Source organism: Hemitrygon akajei, chromosome 11, assembly GCF_048418815.1.
Source record: "Hemitrygon akajei chromosome 11, sHemAka1.3, whole genome shotgun sequence".
Taxonomy (NCBI): Eukaryota; Metazoa; Chordata; class Chondrichthyes; order Myliobatiformes; family Dasyatidae; genus Hemitrygon; species Hemitrygon akajei.
Window position 1 is genome coordinate 113,924,415 of NC_133134.1, and position 18,060 is coordinate 113,942,474.

Here is an 18,060-nt window from a genome sequence, read left to right on the forward strand (position 1 = left end):
TTTCCTCAGCCTTCGCAGAAAGTAGAGACGCTGCTGGGCTTTCTTTGCTATGGAGCTGGTGTTGAGGGACCAGGTGAGATTCTCCACCAAGTGAACACCAAGAAATTTGGTGCTCTAACGATCTCTACCAAGGAGCCGTCGATGTTCAACGGAGAGTGGTTGCTCCGTGCCCTCCTGAAGTCAACAACCATCTCTTTTGTTCACATTCAGAGACAGGTTGTTGGCTCTGCACCAGTCTGTTAGCCGCTGCACCTCCTGTCTATATGCTGACTTGTCATTCTTGCTGATGAGACCCACCACGGGCATGTCATCGGTGAACTTGATGTGGTTTGAGCTGTGTGTTGCAGCACAGTCGTGGGTCAGCAGAATGAACAGCAGTGCACTGAGCACACCACCCCGGGGACCCCCTTGCTCAGTGTGATAGTGTTGGAGATGCTGCCTCCGATCCGGACTAACTGAGGACTCCCAGTTAGGAAGTCTAGTATCCAGCTGCAGAGGGAGTTGTTCAGGCCCAGTCGGCTCAGCTTTCCAATCAGTTTCTGAGGGATGATTGTGTTGAATGCTGAATTGAAGTCTATGAACAGCATTCGAACAAACATGTCTTTTTTGTCCAGGTGGGTTAGGGCCAGGTGGAGGGTGATGGCAATGGCGTTGTCTGTTGAATGGTTGGGACGGAATGCAAACTGCAGGGGTTCCAGTGAGGGGGGCAGCAGGGTCTTGATGTGCCTCATGACGAGCCTCTCGAAACACTTCATGATGATGGATGTGAGTGCAACGGGACGGTAGTCATTGAGGCAGGACACTGAAGACTTCTTTGGCACGGGGACGATGGTGGCGGCCTTGAAGCACATTGGAACGATGGCGCTGCTCAGGGAGATGTTGAAGATGTCAGTGAGAACATCTGCTAGCTGGTCTGCACATCCTCTAAGCACTCTACTGGAAATATTGTCTGGAGTAAATGGAGCAGGAGCAGAAGAAGGCCACTTGGCCCTTTGAAAGTATACAATTTCATACGTTCATGGCTGATCTATGTAGCTTCAACTCCATATTTCCACTCTTTCCCAGTAAAACTACTCCCATCTTGGTTACTTACTTCTGCTTTTATTCAACAATGTTTTGGACTTGAGATTCAGTGGAATCTCATTTCTTGCATTCCTTTAAAACTCACCTGGTTCACCGAAACGTTACTACATTGTGCTATAACATTTTTAAAAGAAAAAAAAGTGAATTGGAAATACACTGAAATATTATTTAAGTAGCATCCAATATCTGAAAAATATGCCTGTCCAGCACTATTGAAGTCCTGAGGATGCTAGATAACTGGATATCATTTCTGAAGTTAAGTTTACTTTTGTATCTTTATTTGTCTGAATTATCATCCCTTCTATCATTTAATCACTCTTCACCATTCTTTACTGCTCTGCATATTACTTACTCCACCTCACATACTTTTATCACTCTGAGTCATTAAAACTTGTTGCTTTGTTTAAAATGTACACTCAGTAGCCACTTTTTTTTAAGGCATACCTGCTCTTCAATGTAAATATGTAATCAGCCAATCATGTAGCAGCAACTCAGTGCATAAAAGCACACAGACATGGTCAAGAGATTCAGTTGTTGTTCAGACCAAACAGCAGAATAGGAAGAAATATGTTCTAAATGACTGACTGTAGAATGATTGTTGATGCCGGATGGGGTGGATTGAGTAGCTGAGAAACTGCTGATCTCCTGGGATTTTCACACATCCGTCTCCAGTGAGTGGCAGTTCTGTGGGCAAAAATGCCTTTTTAGTGAGCGGTCAGAGGAAAATGGCCAGACTAGTTCAAGATGATACCAACTCAAATAACTGTGTAACAACAGTGGTGTGTAGAAGAGCATCTCTGAATATGCACAACACATCAAATCTTGAAGTGCTACAGCAGCAGAGGACCACGAACCAGAGGTGTCTAATAAGGTGGATAATACACGCACGCATATGCACCACACCTACCCCCCCCCCCCCCCAGTCAAAATATTGTTTCCTCACCCATAATTTGGGTTATTTCTGACACTTTCTGATTATTCTTTCAAGGAGCCAGTCTTTGTGAGAATAATCCTAATAGATATGGATGATCAATGTGCACTGTATTTGTCAATGTTTCTGGATGCCATTACTTTAGTTGATCTGGGTCCTGGAGTTGACATTTGCTCCTCGGCATTTATCACACTTTGGGTGGGAGTTAATGGAGGAAATGAGAACAGTTCTATATTTCCATTACTCTTTATGATAAAGTTCTATCTGATGTGTGCATTTAATTTTAATATTATGCTGCCTTGTTCTGTTTGGAGGAAAAAAGCTTTATGAGTATATTGTTACATAATGTTAAAATTAGGTTCTGAGAAAATTCACGTGTCGATGTCTTTATGGACTTGCTTGGTAAATGTTTGTGTGTGCCAGCCCCCTGCGCCCTCTCCCCTCCCCCAACAGATCAACATGCCAAGTTATTGCCTTGTTTTCTGTGTTACTAATGGTGTAATTCAGAGTAGTACTCCGTTTATCTCTCTGATATGTAGAATATGAGGCCAATTTTAATTTGCCAAATGTGATAAAGTAACCATGTATTAACCCGCTGTGTTTCTTTCTGCATCTTTAAATGGTGGGAGTCATTAAAGTATCTCAGAGATGCAGGCTGTAAGTTGACACCTTCAGTGCAAAGACAAGCAATGGACCAATACATTAATTCATCTCCTTTCTCCCAGATGTTTCAGTCTGTGCTATTGAGAAGGGCAGAAACAATTTTAAGTTTTAAGTGAGGCTAGATATAGCTCCAGTTTAAGTTTGCTGATGTCACCACTGTTGTCGGCTGCATCAAATCAGCATCTAAGAGAGAGAATGAAAATCTGGTTGAATGGCGCCACAACAACAACCTCTTACTCAACATCAGCAAAACCAAAGCTGATCATTGACCATAGGGGAAAGAAACTGGAGGTCCATAAGCCAGTCCTCATTAGGAGATCTGAAGTGGAGAGGGTCAGTAACTTAAAATTCCTTGGCTTGATAATATCAGAGGATCTATCCTGGGATCAGCACATAAGTGCCATTACAAAGAAGGCACAGCAGCACTTCTACTTCCTTTAGAAATTTGCAGTTTCAGGATGTCATCTAAAACTTTGCCAAACTTGTATTGATGTACAGTGGAGAGTATCCTGATTGGTTACATCATAGCCTGGTATGGAAACACCAATGCCCAACAACAAAAAAGCCTACAGTAAGTGGTGGACACAGCCCAGTCCATCACAGGCGAATCCCTCTCCACTATTGAGCACATCTGCAAGCATTGCCATAAGAAAGCAGCATCCATCATCAATGACCCCCACCATTCAGGCCATGCTCTCTTCTAACTGCTGCAATCAGGAAACAGGTACAGGAGCCTTGGGTCCACACTACCAGGTTCAAGAACAATTACTATCTTTGAGCCATTAGGCTCTTGAACCAGTGTGGATAACTTCACTCATGTCAACTCTGAACTGATTCCACAACCCACTTTCAAGGACTCTAGAACTCGTGTTCAGTATTACCCATGAACAGTACCTCACTTTTTAAAAAATATATTATTTCTGTTTTTGCACTATTTTAATTTAACTTATATATATTTACTTTTCTGTATTATTATGTGTTGCATTGTACTGCTGCCACTAAGGTAACCATTTTCATGACATGCTGGTGATATTAAACCTGATTCTGATTTCATAGTTTGACTTTTGTTTGTCTGCTGTCAGTCTGTTTGTTTGTCAGTCTTTGTGTGTAGTTTTTCATTGATTCGATTGAATTTCTTCTACTGTGAATGCCTGCAAGAAAATAAATCTGAAGGAAAGTATATGGTGACAAAATAGATATTTTAATAATAAATTTACTTTGAACTAATGGTTCCCCTATTTTCTTCTAGAAAATGGACAGTTCTCAACTTCAGCATCCACATCTTCTGGGAAAATGTGTAAACCTGCCACCAGTCTTGCCAAACGATCTTTTACAGAAATGGCAGAAAAGTCTGAGGCTTACAAATCCATCTTCACATCCCACATCTCAGCTAAACGCTCAAGAGAGCAGAAACCCAATTGGATCACTCATACAGCTTATTATTACTGAGCCAGTCAACAATGTTCAGGAATATATTCTTGCAGTTTTCTAACTGGCTTTAAACTGATAAGATAAAACTATTCATGTTTAAAGGCTTTCTCTTGCACTCTAACACAAAGGAATAAATAAGAACTTGTTTCTAGCTTGTTTGCATTGTCTAAGATGAACCATTATACTTTTTAAACATTTATAGAACTCATGATCAGATGGTTACTTGACAGTAAATGTACAGTCAAGAAGCTATCCTGGTGATAATGATCTCATCTATTCTGTACTGAGGATTTGTTTTCCTGAGGATTTATGTTGACATCTGTGTTAAAGTTTTCACCATGTTTTCTGTGCACAGTTTTTGCACTGTACAGAAAATGTGCCTTATGCTTGCAAGAAATATATTTTACTTTCATATTTTGAAAATATTAAAAGCTGAGTTTTATTTGAGAGAAGAAACATGTTACCATATATTGCTAGTAAATACCTTAAATGCCTTCAAGAGCAAGGTAAATAAAGCTCTGGACCATAGAAAGAAAATTTCATGTTTTTCTGTAGCAGCACAATAGGTTGATCAGAATTGTGTTGTACAAAACATTGATCAGATCACACCATGTTGGCCAAGGTGCACTTGGAATATTAGGTATAGTTCTGGCCATCACACTGCTGGCCTTGGTGGATTAGAAATATAGAAGAAAATGTTCAAATCAAATGAATCAAGGACAGTGGAAGCAGACAGACCAATTGCCTTTGTTCTTGCTATGAGGGAGGAGATGGAGGCTGCCATTTTATGAAGACACTGTGATCTCCATTTTGTGAGTCAGTTGCTTGGCTTGATCAGTGTTGTATTAGACACAATGATGCCGGGGCAATCTGCTAAACCAGGGATCATTTCCAACTAAGAAGTTATTTGGGAGGAGTTCTTTGGTTTGATATAACATGTAAGCTTGTGAAGAATGTTGGGATCTGTTTCAAGCTGGTTGCTGATTGAGAAAGTCATAAATTACCGATTGTCACTTGCTGGGAAGAGTGCAATAAATGGATGCTGGCCTGGAGCAGAGCCAACAAGATGTTAAGGGTCAGCCAGGTGATGTGTTTTCTCTGATACTGGAATGCCACATTTGAATTGATAGGAATGAATATAAAAGTGGACACTAAGTACTCAAGAGAATCATCATCACGAGGAAGAGCCCCCACACCAGGGGCTGGGAGAAGAAAGGATTGATTGATTATCTGGTCAACAGAGATCCCTTATTTCAGTGCTATAAATTGGAAAAGTTGTCTGCGTGATTATTGGTACAGAGGGAACAGTAGAATTCATGTTCTAAGTTGTTGGCCCTGAGTCAGCATAGTTTGTGCAGACAATAAAGTGCAAGGTTTGATTAATTACGAGTTGCATAGTGAGTTTCCTAATTTAGTTCTGTTGATGAATGGTCAACAACACTATATAAAGTATGTGGCAGCATTAGAAAGGGTGCAAAAGAGATTCACCAGGATGTTGCTGAATGGAGGGTTGTAGTTATAAGAAGCAATTGAATAGGCTGGGTCTATTCTCTCTGGAAAATAGGAGGCTAAAGGGTGACCTTATAAAAGCTCAAAATTGAGGGGCATAAATACAGCAGATAGTCTTTTCCTGGAGTAGGGAGATCTAAAACTTGATGTCATAATTTTAAGATAGAGGGGAGAATTGTATGAAGTTTAAAGGTAGCTATTTGAAACAAACAGCCAGAGGAGAGATGATGGAGGCAGTATAATAGTAACATTTAAAATGCTTTTGAACAGGTACTTGGGTAGGAAAGAAGGTGGCGGCTATGGGCCTAATGTGAACAAATTAGATTATGAAGATGTGCATCACAATTTGCATGGATGAAAAGGTTTCAATGAGGTAATGGTGTACTGTCCAGAATGTGAGAATGTAATAGGGTAATTCCATAAATTTGTTCTACCACTCCTTCCAAACAGGACATTGGCTTGCAAGTATGTTGTAAACTTTTTTCATGCTTTAGCTAAATTCATGAAGATGATAGGAGCTGCCTGCCCAAAAATGCCAAGTGCAGTAGCAGAGCCATCACAGTAATTGAAACCAACCAGCTTTTGATATTGTTCCCTGCCATGGAATTGTCTGTACTATTGAATATACCTAATGATGCATTCAGAGAAAATCTGTAAGGCAGATTTATGTTGGCGGGAAAACAGTTGCCCAAACTTATTCCTACTTTGCAGAACTCTGTCTGTAGATCTTGGTTCAAGTATATATCAAGTGCTGTTTAAATTTCTGAGCCAACAGCTATTTTAGACACCAAGTTCCACAGCTCTACTGGTTTCTGTATAAAAATGTCTTTCCTCATCTCCCCTCAAATACTTAAATCAATTACTTTCACTGGCTCTTGACTGCTCGGCTTGCACATCTTACTTAAATCTCCCCATAGCCTCCAAAGTTCTACAGAAAAGAGTCCAGGCTAATCCAATCTTCTCTGCTGTGATCATGCCTTTCCTGTACTCTGCTGACCAGTCTGTACGTGGAGGATGAACTGTACCCCAACTCTATAGTTCATGCTTGGAGAAACGCCTTCCTGCTTTTATACTTTATGCTTCAGAAACAAAAGCATTCTACATATTTTTTTTCCCACATTGGCCTCGACTGCTGCCTTTAAAGATCAAAGTCCTTCACGGGACCCAATACCCAATATCTATTGTCTGTTGCTTCTTGTGCCTTCCCACATGAATCACTGGATTAAATTCCAATGGCAACTTCTAAATCATTAATGTGCAAATTCTAACCTTTTGCTGCTAATAAGGTTACGGAGTGCAGTTGGTGTCTTCGACGGGCTTCAGTCATCGCAAGCAGTCACTTGTTTTGGAAAGGCACCGCGAGAATTAGAAAGAGCGCGGGGCTTTTCGACGGGTTCCGGTCGTCACCACCAGCGGGCAGCGCGGGGCTTTTCGACGGGTTCCGGTCGTCACCACCAGCGGGCAGCGTGGGGTTCCGGTCGTCACCTACAGCGGGCAGCGCGGGGCTTTTCGACGGGTTCCGGTCGTCACCTACAGCGGGCAGCGCGGGCTTCCGGTCGTCACCACCAGCGGGCAGCGTGGGGTTCCGGTCGTCACCAACAGCGGGCAGCGCGGGGCTTTTCGACGGGTTCCGGTCGTCACCACCAGCGGGCAGCGTGGGGTTCCGGTCGTCACCAACAGCGGGCAGCGCGGGGCTTTTCGACGGGTTCCGGTCGTCACCTACAGCGGGCAGCGCGGGCTTCCGGTCGTCACCACCAGCGGGCAGCGTGGGGTTCCGGTCGTCACCAACAGCGGGCAGCGCGGGCTTCCGGTCGTCACCAACAGCGGGCAGCGCGGGGTTCCGGTCGTCGCCAACAGCGGGCAGCGCGGGGCTTTTCGACGGGTTCCGGTCGTCACCACCAGCGGGCAGCGTGGGGCTTTTCGACGGGTTCCGGTCGTCACCACCAGCGGGCAGCGTGGGGTTCCGGTCGTCACCTACAGCGGGCAGCGCGGGCTTCCGGTCGTCACCTACAGCGGGCAGCGCGGGCTTCCGGTCGTCACCAACAGCGGGCAGCGCGGGGTTCCGGTCGTCGCCAACAGCGGGCAGCGCGGGGCTTTTCGACGGGTTCCGGTCGTCACCACCAGCGGGCAGCGTGGGGCTTTTCGACGGGTTCCGGTCGTCACCAACAGCGGGCAGCGCGGGGTTCCGGTCGTCGCCAACAGCGGGCAGCGCGGGGCTTTTCGACGGGTTCCGGTCGTCACCTACAGCGGGCAGCGCGGGGTTCCGGTCGTCGCCAACAGCGGGCAGCGCGGGGCTTTTCGACGGGTTCCGGTCGTCGCCAACAGCGGGCAGCGCGGGGTTCCGGTCGTCACCAACAGCGGGCAGCGCGGGGTTCCGGTCGTCGCCAACAGCGGGCAGCGCGGGGTTCCGGTCGTCGCCAACAGCGGGCAGCGCGGGCTTCCGGTCGTCACCAACAGCGGGCAGCGCGGGGTTCCGGTCGTCGCCAACAGCGGGCAGCGCGGGGTTCCGGTCGTCGCCAACAGCGGGCAGCGCGGGGCTTTTCGACGGGTTCCGGTCGTCACCACCAGCGGGCAGCGCGGGCTTCCGGTCGTCACCAACAGCGGGCAGCGCGGGGTTCCGGTCGTCGCCAACAGCGGGCAGCGCGGGGCTTTTCGACGGGTTCCGGTCGTCACCACCAGCGGGCAGCGCGGGCTTCCGGTCGTCACCACCAGCGGGCAGCGCGGGCTTCCGGTCGTCACCAACAGCGGGCAGCGCGGGGCTTTTCGACGGGTTCCGGTCGTCACCACCAGCGGGCAGCGCGGGCTTCCGGTCGTCACCAACAGCGGGCAGCGCGGGGTTCCGGTCGTCACCACCAGCGGGCAGCGCGGGGCTTTTCGACGGGTTCCGGTCGTCACCACCAGCGGGCAGCGCGGGGTTCCGGTCGTCACCAACAGCGGGCAGCGCGGGGTTCCGGTCGTCACCACCAGCGGGCAGCGCGGGGTTCCGGTCGTCACCAACAGCGGGCAGCGCGGGGCTTTTCGACGGGTTCCGGTCGTCACCACCAGCGGGCAGCGCGGGGTTCCGGTCGTCACCACCAGCGGGCAGCGCGGGGTTCCGGTCGTCACCACCAGCGGGCAGCGCGGGCTTCCGGTCGTCACCAACAGCGGGCAGCGCGGGGTTCCGGTCGTCACCAACAGCGGGCAGCGCGGGGTTCCGGTCGTCGCCAACAGCGGGCAGCGCGGGGTTCCGGTCGTCACCAACAGCGGGCAGCGCGGGGCTTTTCGACGGGTTCCGGTCGTCACCAACAGCGGGCAGCGCGGGTTCCGGTCGTCACCACCAGCGGGCAGCGCGGGGTTCCGGTCGTCACCACCAGCGGGCAGCGCGGGCTTCCGGTCGTCACCAACAGCGGGCAGCGCGGGGTTCCGGTCGTCACCAACAGCGGGCAGCGCGGGGTTCCGGTCGTCGCCAACAGCGGGCAGCGCGGGGTTCCGGTCGTCACCAACAGCGGGCAGCGCGGGGCTTTTCTACGGGTTCCGGTCGTCACCAACAGCGGGCAACGCGGGGCTTTTCGACGGGTTCCGGTCGTCGCCAACAGCCGCTTGTGTGTGTGAGGCAGCTCGGGCTTTTCGACGGTCTCCGGTCGTCGCCAACAGCGGCTTGCGTTCGGGAGGTAGTGCGAGATTTACCAACAGATTGGAGCCTTTCGCAGGCTTCAGCCATAGTTATTTATTAGGCTAATAAAAAGTTAATTTTAAAAGCGGAGCAGCTATTGTGGGAGCGCGGCAGTTTTTGAGTGGTCCTGTGGGAAGAGGCGAAGGCGCTAAGTTTCCTTCCTTGTATGTTACTACATATCTGGTGCAATGAGAATGGGTCTATTGCCAGCGATGTGACTTCGTGTGAGATGTGGGAACTCTGGGAGACCACCTGTCTCCTTGGTAAGCACACCTTCATGAAGTGTGCACAGTTTGCGAATCGTGCTGGGGAACTAGAACTGCAACTAGATGACTTTCAGCTCATATAGGAGAATGAGGAACTGATAGCTAGGAGGCAAGTACCTGGGTGACTGTCGGGAGAGGGGAAGAGAATAGTGCAGAGTACCACTGTGGGCATTTCTTGAATAACTTTGGATGCTGTTGGGGGCGGGGTGATTTAGCCAGGGAAAGCTACAACTATCAAGTCTCTGGCACAAAGTCTGGCTCTGGCTCATATTGTCGTGTGCATATTGATACCAACGACATAGATGAGAAAAGGGATGAGGTGCTGAAGAGAGAATATAGGAAGCTAGGTAGAAAGCTGAAAAATGGACCTCAAGGGTAGTAATCTCTGGATTACTGTCTGTGCCATGTGTCAGTAAGGGTAAGGATGATATGGCAGACAAATGTGTGGCTGAGGAATTGGTGCAAGGGAAAGGGTATCCGGTTTCTGGATGATTGTGATCTTTTGTGGAAAAAGTATGACTTCTACAAAAATGATGGGTTACACCTGAACTTGAGGGGGACCAATGTCTTTGTGGGCATGTTTACTAGAGCAGTTGGGATGTTTAGATTAAGTTGGCAACAGGGTGGGAACTGGAGTGATAGGACAGTGGATGGTGAGGTTGGTGCACAAGTAGATGCAGTGTGTAGTCAAACTGAAGAAGGATAGGCAGTTGATAGGACAAAATTGCAGTCAGTGGGATGGGTTGAAGTGTGTCTTTAAACTGAATAGTAGATTCAACAGTTCTGAAAAGTAAATATAAAGCAAAAGGGAAAGAGAATGCAAGAGAGATTATGAAAGTCTCCAGAATGTGTGTAGGCCTCCGTTAGTCTCATGAGACCATGGAATTGTGCCTTGGAAAGTTTCCAGGGCGCAAGCCTGGGCAGGGTTGTATGGAAGACTGGCAGTTGCTCATGCTGCAAGTCTCCCCTCTCCACACCACCGATGTTGTCCAAGGGAAGGGCATTAATCTCCAGAAGACATAAAAAGATAGTTTAGAAAGGGATGAGAACTTAACATCCAGTAACATGGGGGCAAAATTGAAAAAGGTGATGAGTACAGTACCGAAGGTATATTTGAATGCACACAACATACAGAATAAGGTAGATGATTGTGTAGAGATTGGTATTTATGATGTGGGCATCACTGAGTTATGGCTGAAGGAAAATCATAGTTTGGAGCTTAACATTTAAGGATACACATTGTATCAAAAAGATAGGCAGAGAGGCCTCTTGCTAAAAAATGAAATCAAATACTTAGAAAGAGATGACATGGGATTGGAAGATGTAGCATCCTTGAAGACAGAGATGGCAAGGGGTAAAAGCTCCCTGAAGGGAGTTACATACAGACCTCTGACCAGTAGCTAGGATGAGGGGTACAAGCAATGGGAGATTGAAAAGGCATATAAAAGGGGCAATGTTACAATAGTCATGTGGGATTTCAATATGCGTGTAAATTGGGAAACTCCGGTTGAGTGTTTGATCCCAAGAGAAGGAATTTGTAGAATGCCAATGCGATGGCTTTTTAGAGCAGCTTGTGGTTGAGCCTGTTGTGTATTTAATATTTCAGTAATATTTGTTTGATTAGCATTCTTATGCATTCTTATTTGTTTAAATAATTATATGTATATGAATTGCATACATCATTATGCTATCATGTGGTACGTGGACTTCATTTTAAGTCAACACGAAGTTAGACATGCAATCCCAGACTCCTGTGTTTTCCTTTCAATTAGCTTAATGTTGTTAAGTTACAAAGCATAACATTGGTGACAAGATATTTTTTAAATGAGCCCAAAACGTTCAAACTGAAAAAAAACGATGAATAAAAACACAACTGAGCAAGTGCAGAGAGGGTCAAGTTTTTTTAAAAAAGCAGTGCAACACATGTTATCGGAAGAGAAAGTATGATCGAGTTTTTTTTAAGTGAGAAAATGGAAGAATTCACAGGTTTGTAAAGTGTGAGTACTGGGTGATAAGCATATTTTTAGAAAAAGCAGAAATGGCTGGCTACAACAGAAAGAGGTGTTTAATTACACAACAGATAACTTGATTTTATATACTGAACAAATATTTTAAAGTAATTGAAATGGCCAGTGAGAAATGAGTATCAATTTTGCTGAGTGTATTGTGTTTAAAGGCATACAGTTTGCTTTGAAGTTTGACTGCTCCAACCAAACCATCAGAAATTAGCTTTGCTGATATTGTCTTAGTAATTCAGGAGCATTTAGAACTAAAGCCATTGTTGATTGCAGAACTCTTTAGGTTTATGGGTGGAATCAAAAGGAGGGGGGGGGGCAGTCCATTTCAGCATATGTGGCTGAATTGAGAGATTGTCTAAATATTGTCAGTTCAGTAATGGGCTTAATGATGTACTGAGAGATTGTTTAATTTGTGGAATCTTACAAGAAAGCATTCAAAAACAAGACACGAGGAAATCTGCAGATGCTGGAAATTCAAACAACACACACAAAATGCTGGTGGAATACAGCAAGCCAGGCAGCATCTATAGGGAGAAGCGCTGTCAATGTTTCGGGCTGAGACCCTTCATCAGGATGAGTCTCCAGCTGATGAATGAGCACGTACAAACAAGCTGGAGGAACTCAGCAGGGTGGGCAGCATCCGTGGAAACGAGCAGTCAACGTTTCAGGCTGAGACCCTTTGTCAGGTCTGCATCTGCAGTGTGCTTTGTGTGAACCTAAATGGACTGCTCAGATAAGAGAAAAAGCTCAAAAGACAAATTGCAGTTTCAAAAATAGCACTAATTTGCATGCTGTTGATGAAAAAACTGATGAGTGACTCAGGACCGTAGCCTTGAAATTTACAGTGTGAAAATTAAGAATAGATAAGCATATGATTTTTGCCAGAAGTGAATGGCAAATTAATTAAAATGGTACTGGACACTGACTCTTTCAGTCATTCCACTAAATGAGCTTGAACGACATTTCAAAGCTATCAAAGCCTGCAGATAAGAATTATGCTGCTAAGAACTTAAACTGGAGAAAAGCTAACTCCTGTAGGAATGACATTCATAACAGTGAAATACAATAATCAACAAGCCACATTGAGCTTATATGTGGTAAAAACAGAAGGCCCAATATGGGGGTGGGGGGATGGGAAGGAATGATTAGCTGAGACAACTAAACTACTATTTGCGTGCCACATTCCCTGCAATGAAGCCATACAAAACCAAATTAAGGAAGACACTGCATGATGCCACAATGGTGTTCAAGGATAGCATTGGAAAACTCAAAACATTTCCAGGGTAAAATAGCGTGAAATGAAAACGCTGGTCTCAAGTTTTCCAAAGCCCATCCAGTTTCGTAAACTATCTGTGATAAAGTAGCCAGTGAGCTAGATTGCATGGAGGCTGAAGGAATTCTTACCAAGTTTGAGTGGAGTCCATGGCAATGCCAGTGGTCCCAGTAACCAAGTCCCAGAATGGGTCTGTCAGGATCTGTGATAATTTTAAGGTCACCATTAATCCAATACTGAAAGTAGATTAGTATTTTCTGCCCAGGACAGAGGATATTTCTGCAAACCTTTCTGGAGGAAAACACTTAAGCAAAGTGCACTTTGCTGAAGCCTGCATGTAGATGGAGATGTAAGAAGAGTCGAAAGTGTTTCTCACCATGAACATTCACAAAGGGCTTTTATCACTATAATAGGCTTACTTTTGGAGTAGCATCCACATCTGCACTCTGGCAGAAAGCTCTGGATCAGGTGTTGCAAGGCTTCCTAGTCTCTTGGTGTTACCAGGATGATGTTATCGTTACTGGTAGGGATGACAAGCAACATCTCTAAAGTCTCAAGACAGTGTGAAAAATATTAGAAGATTATGGGCTAAGAGTATGATATGACAAGTGTGAATTCCTTACACCAAGTATCACTCAAGTGTACACATGAATGATGCACAATGTTACGTACCCCATAACTGGGTGTCTTACCAGCAAAGATAGAAGTAACCGTTGGAGTCTGGTGGTACTATTTTCAACAGTTTATTAGTAAAATATACAAATCAATATCAATGCAAATACACAGATAATACACGTTAGCAATACTAAACCTAAAAGTGTGGGTATAATAATAATCAATAATAAACAAGCTCTATCGTTGTCTAGGGGATAATGAATTGTCATATGTGAGTATAAAGTTCAGTTCAGTTCATACAGGCTGAGGTAGTTGTTGGTCAATGTGTTGTAATTGTTGGAGAGAGAGAGAGAGGGCGATCAAACAGGGACAGCTATTGTCTTGCAAACCTTCCTTTACGATCTTGATCCGTCGATGTGTTGTTGTGGCATTCAAGTATGACCCCCTCTGTCCTTTAGCTAGGCCATTCTTCCATGGTGGACTCGTCACCCAGGCAAGGGTGGACACACACACAAGCCCCCACTGGCCTTGCTATAACCACTGTGAGTGAAATTGACCGATCCGTTCAGTCCCCGATGCCCCACACTTTCTCGTGGATTTCTGATGCTCACTAGTGTGTCTCCTGGTGCGTCTGAGGGGTGTCACCCCAGACCTCACTTTTATCCCCACTCATGGGGTCTCAGGTGTCAATCAGGTTTGAATGACTTAACCCATCAAACCAGCCCACTCTGGCTGTCCACTGAGGAATTTTAATGTGCAGGATGGTACCACGTAAACAGCCCTCTCCGCAGCCATAAGTCTTTCGGGAGTCATAACATGGTGGATAAACATAACTCTCTCTCAGGCTGTTATCAGTAACAGATGCCCTGGCCTGTTTTCTTTTGTCTCTTTTACTCTCTGGTTAGCAGCATCGAAATAGTAACAGTTTGCGATTCTCCAAAAGGGGGGGGGGGGTGCATGGGCAACCCTTCTGCCCATCAGAGTTGTTCATCCTTCGTAACAACAACGATTACAGATATCTGCTGAGAAAATTCATCAGTGGTAGATGCCCCAAGACCAAAGATTGTGTCACAGTTGAGGTTTTAGGATTTGTCAACTACAATGACAGGTTCCTGCCAAACCTGGCTACTGTGCTCCACCCCTTGAACTCTTTTCTACACATCGGGAAGAAATGGCAATCGACACAGCAGCGTGAGACGGCTTTCAAAAAGGTGAAAGATGACATCAGACACTACTTGTACACTATAATCCATATCATCTGGTGAAGCTTGCCTATGACACCTTGCCTTATGGTAGAGGTGCAGTCATGTCACACCTTTTGAGGCTTTGCATCACGTTCCCTTACCTTTGCAGAGAAAGATTAAGCACAAATTGACAGAAAGGCCTTGAGTCTGGTAAAACATTTCAACTAGTACCTGTATGGGAGAGAATTTACCTTCATTACTGATCATCACCTACTAGTGTTCATTTTCAATCCACAGAAGGGTGTTCCACTAACAGCAGTAGCATGAATGCAGAGGTGGGCTGTTTTGGAGGGCAAAATTACAATATCGAATTCAAGAGGATAACTAATCATACAAATGCTGATGGTTGTCCCATTTACCCCTGGAAAAGGAAGTACTGGAAACATTTACAAAAAAAGATACTTCTTGATGTATTCCCCCAATGCAAATTGCAAGTCTCCATATTACTGCAGTGCTGATCCCAAGGGAAATCAGAAAAAAAACCTACACCGTCTTAGGTCTACATGGCTGCCCAAAATGTCCCAAATGTGCAGTAGAAACATCAGTTACCTCATTTTTAACAGCACAGAGATAAACTTGCCCTTGTTGGAGCTTGCCTTACCTGGGGATTAAGAGTTGTACCATCCAAGCTGAGAGCTAAAGTGTTGAAGGAGCTACATGCGTGGTTAAAATGAAAGTGTTAGCTCTAAGCTTTGTCTTCTGGCCTGGGATAGATAAGCAGATCAAGTAGCTTGACATGCACTGTATAGGCCACCAATATGTCCAGAAGATGCCAAGAGGAGTGCCTCTCCATCCTTGGGAATGTCCTGCATTGCCCTAGCAAAGGATCCATGTGGATTCATGGGCACAAAGTTCTTGGTAGTAGTGGATGCAGCTACAAAGTGGCCAGAAGTGTTCCCAATAGCCTCCACTACGGCCTCACACACTTGATGTATTGAGAGGCCTCTTTGTAAGGACTGATGTTCCAGAGCACTTAGTGACAATGAACCACAGTTTGTGGAGGAACTGTTTCAGTCATTCCTAAAAATGAATGGAATAAGACATATATTACATCTGCACCATACCACTCAGCTACAAATGGCTTGGTGGAAAAGTTTGTCCAGAGTCTAAAGAACACACTATGAGTAATGTCAGCAGAACTCACTACACTCATGCTGAACCAGAAGCTCATCATTTTCCTCCTTGCATAACGTGATACAACACACTCCACAACTAACAACTCACCGGCTGTGTTGTTCCTGGGTCATCCCTTGCACTCGCACTTGGATCGCCTGAAACCCAATCTCAGGAGTATGCAGGATAAACAGCTGAGATAAATTGAAGGCTCCTCAAACAAGGAGGTTTGAGGTTTCACTCCTGGACAAGCAGTCCTGCCGAGGGATTATAGAGATGATCAAAAGTGAGTACGCAGAAAGATTATGGACAGATCTGGATACTCTCGTGAACAGTGGAGATTGTGTCTGATATCATCTGGAGACGACGTGTTGATCAGTTGAAAAAAAGCAGGTCAATTGTTAGAGAAAAATGTTGGCTACCGCTGTCAGCACCACTTCTTGCAGTTTCAGAGTCAACTCCTATGATCACCATGGAGGAGGCCCCAGTACCTGAGATTGTTTCACAGCCACAAGTTTCACCTGTTAAGCAGAGTGATCCCCCTCGTCAGGAAAGTTGTTATCCCACAAGGGTAAGAAATCCTCTGCAGCCATTAAATCCTTATGTCTGAATGGGACAATTTAAAATTTAATATGCTGTGGATGTCAGTATATAATACTTGTATTATCATGTATACTATGTATATAGTTGATTTGCATTCTGTATTGACTTGGAGTTTATAGCTAAGCAAGGAGGGATGTTGTGTGTTTAATGTTTCAGTAATATTTGAGTTATTTTTATATGTATGTGTTTGATTAAGTATTCTTGTTTGTTTAAATAATTTATTATGAGTTACTATGTGTGTAAGTATGTGAACTGCAAACTCATCACGCTACCACGGTACATGTATGTACATCTCTTAAACTAAACATGAAATAGACCCACATTCCTGTGTCATTCTTTGAATTAGTTTAATGTTTTGAAGTTACAAAGCTTAACTAAACCCACTAACAGAAAGGCAACTTGGAACTGGGTATTGTGTAAAAACTGGATTTGATTAGGGAGCTTGAGGTAAACAAAGCTTCCAGAGGCAGCGATCATAACATGATAGAATTCATCCTGCAGTTTGAGGGGGAGAAGCTAATATCAGATGTATCAGTATTACAGTAAAGGGTATAAGAGAGGGGCTGCTCAAAGTTAATTGGAAGGGGACACTAGCAAGGATGATAGCAGAACAGCAATGGCTTAAATTTCTGGGATGAATTCAGAAGTTGCAGGATAGATTCATCCATAGTATTCTAAAGAGGATGAGGCAACTGTAGCTGACAAGGGAAGTCAAAGATGGCATAAAATCAAAAGAGGGAGTATATAATACAGCAAAAATATGTGGGAGGTAGAGGATTGGGATGATCACCTTGTATCTTGTTGCTATGCTCACTGTCATGTAAGAATTGATTATTTGAAGGTTAAATAGTTGCATCTGCCACATCCTCACCTTTTAGTTTGATTCCTTCTACATCTGTTTCTATTTGAGTTAATCAGTTTAGTTCAATCAATTCATTTGTCATAGATCATTAGTATCTTATTTATTATCTTTGTTTAATCATGCACGGGGCTCTGTGCATACAAAGTAATCACGAATTTATTCAAAAAGTGGTCTTTTACTTAATAGGCTACTTTCTTTAATAAAATACAAAACACTTCTCTGACATTTAATTTTTTTGGAAATTGAATATTTGGAATTTTAAAATTTTCTCTTCCACTGATACACTAATTCAGAAGACAAATAATAGACATCTAAAACAAAATTTATGCAAAGATCTAGGATGCCTAAGACTTTTGCACAGGACTGTATAAAGAGAAAAAGAGAGGTGAAAGTGGATATCAGGCCACTGGAAAATGACGCTTGAGTGATAGTAATGCAGGACAAAGAAATAGAGGATAAACTGAATAAGTATTTTGTGTCAGTCTTCATTGTGAAAGACATCAGCAATATGCCAGAAATACGAGAGTGTCAGGGGGCAGAGGTGCGTGTAGCTGCTATTACTGAGGCGAATGTGCTTGGGAAGCTGAAAGGTCAGAAGGTTGATAAGTCACCAGGACCAGCTGAACTACATGCCAGGGTTTTGAAAGAGGTAGCTGAAGAGATTGTGGACTCATTAGAAGTGATAGTTCAAGAATCACTGGATTTTGTAATGGTTGTGGAGGACTGGAACATCGAAAATGCCACTCCACTCTAGGTAGAGAGGGACACAAAAGACAGGAAATTACTGCATAGACCAG

The 18,060-nt window shown here is 44.8% G+C and overlaps 2 protein-coding genes across 3 annotated transcripts in view; one reads left to right on the top strand and one right to left on the bottom strand.

The window, feature by feature from the left end:
- rtf2 (replication termination factor 2) overlaps nucleotides 1-4,531 on the top strand; it is a 54,916-nt gene extending 50,385 nt beyond the window's left edge. Inside the window, exon 9 of the mRNA XM_073061546.1 lies at nucleotides 3,927-4,531. Within this exon, the coding sequence (XP_072917647.1) occupies nucleotides 3,927-4,126 (200 nt within the window). The 3' untranslated portion in view covers nucleotides 4,127-4,531. The remainder of the gene's footprint in view (nucleotides 1-3,926) is intronic.
- Nucleotides 1-7,037, bottom strand: part of gcnt7 (glucosaminyl (N-acetyl) transferase family member 7) — a 50,936-nt gene extending 43,899 nt beyond the window's left edge. The window contains exon 1 of one of the 2 annotated variants that reach the window (XM_073061545.1): nucleotides 6,887-7,037. In XM_073061545.1, coding sequence (XP_072917646.1) covers nucleotides 6,887-6,944 — 58 coding nt within the window. In that variant the 5' untranslated portion in view covers nucleotides 6,945-7,037. The remainder of the gene's footprint in view (nucleotides 1-6,886) is intronic. The other variant, XM_073061544.1, reaches the window with a different exon arrangement.
- Nucleotides 7,038-18,060: the final 11,023 nt, after the last annotated feature.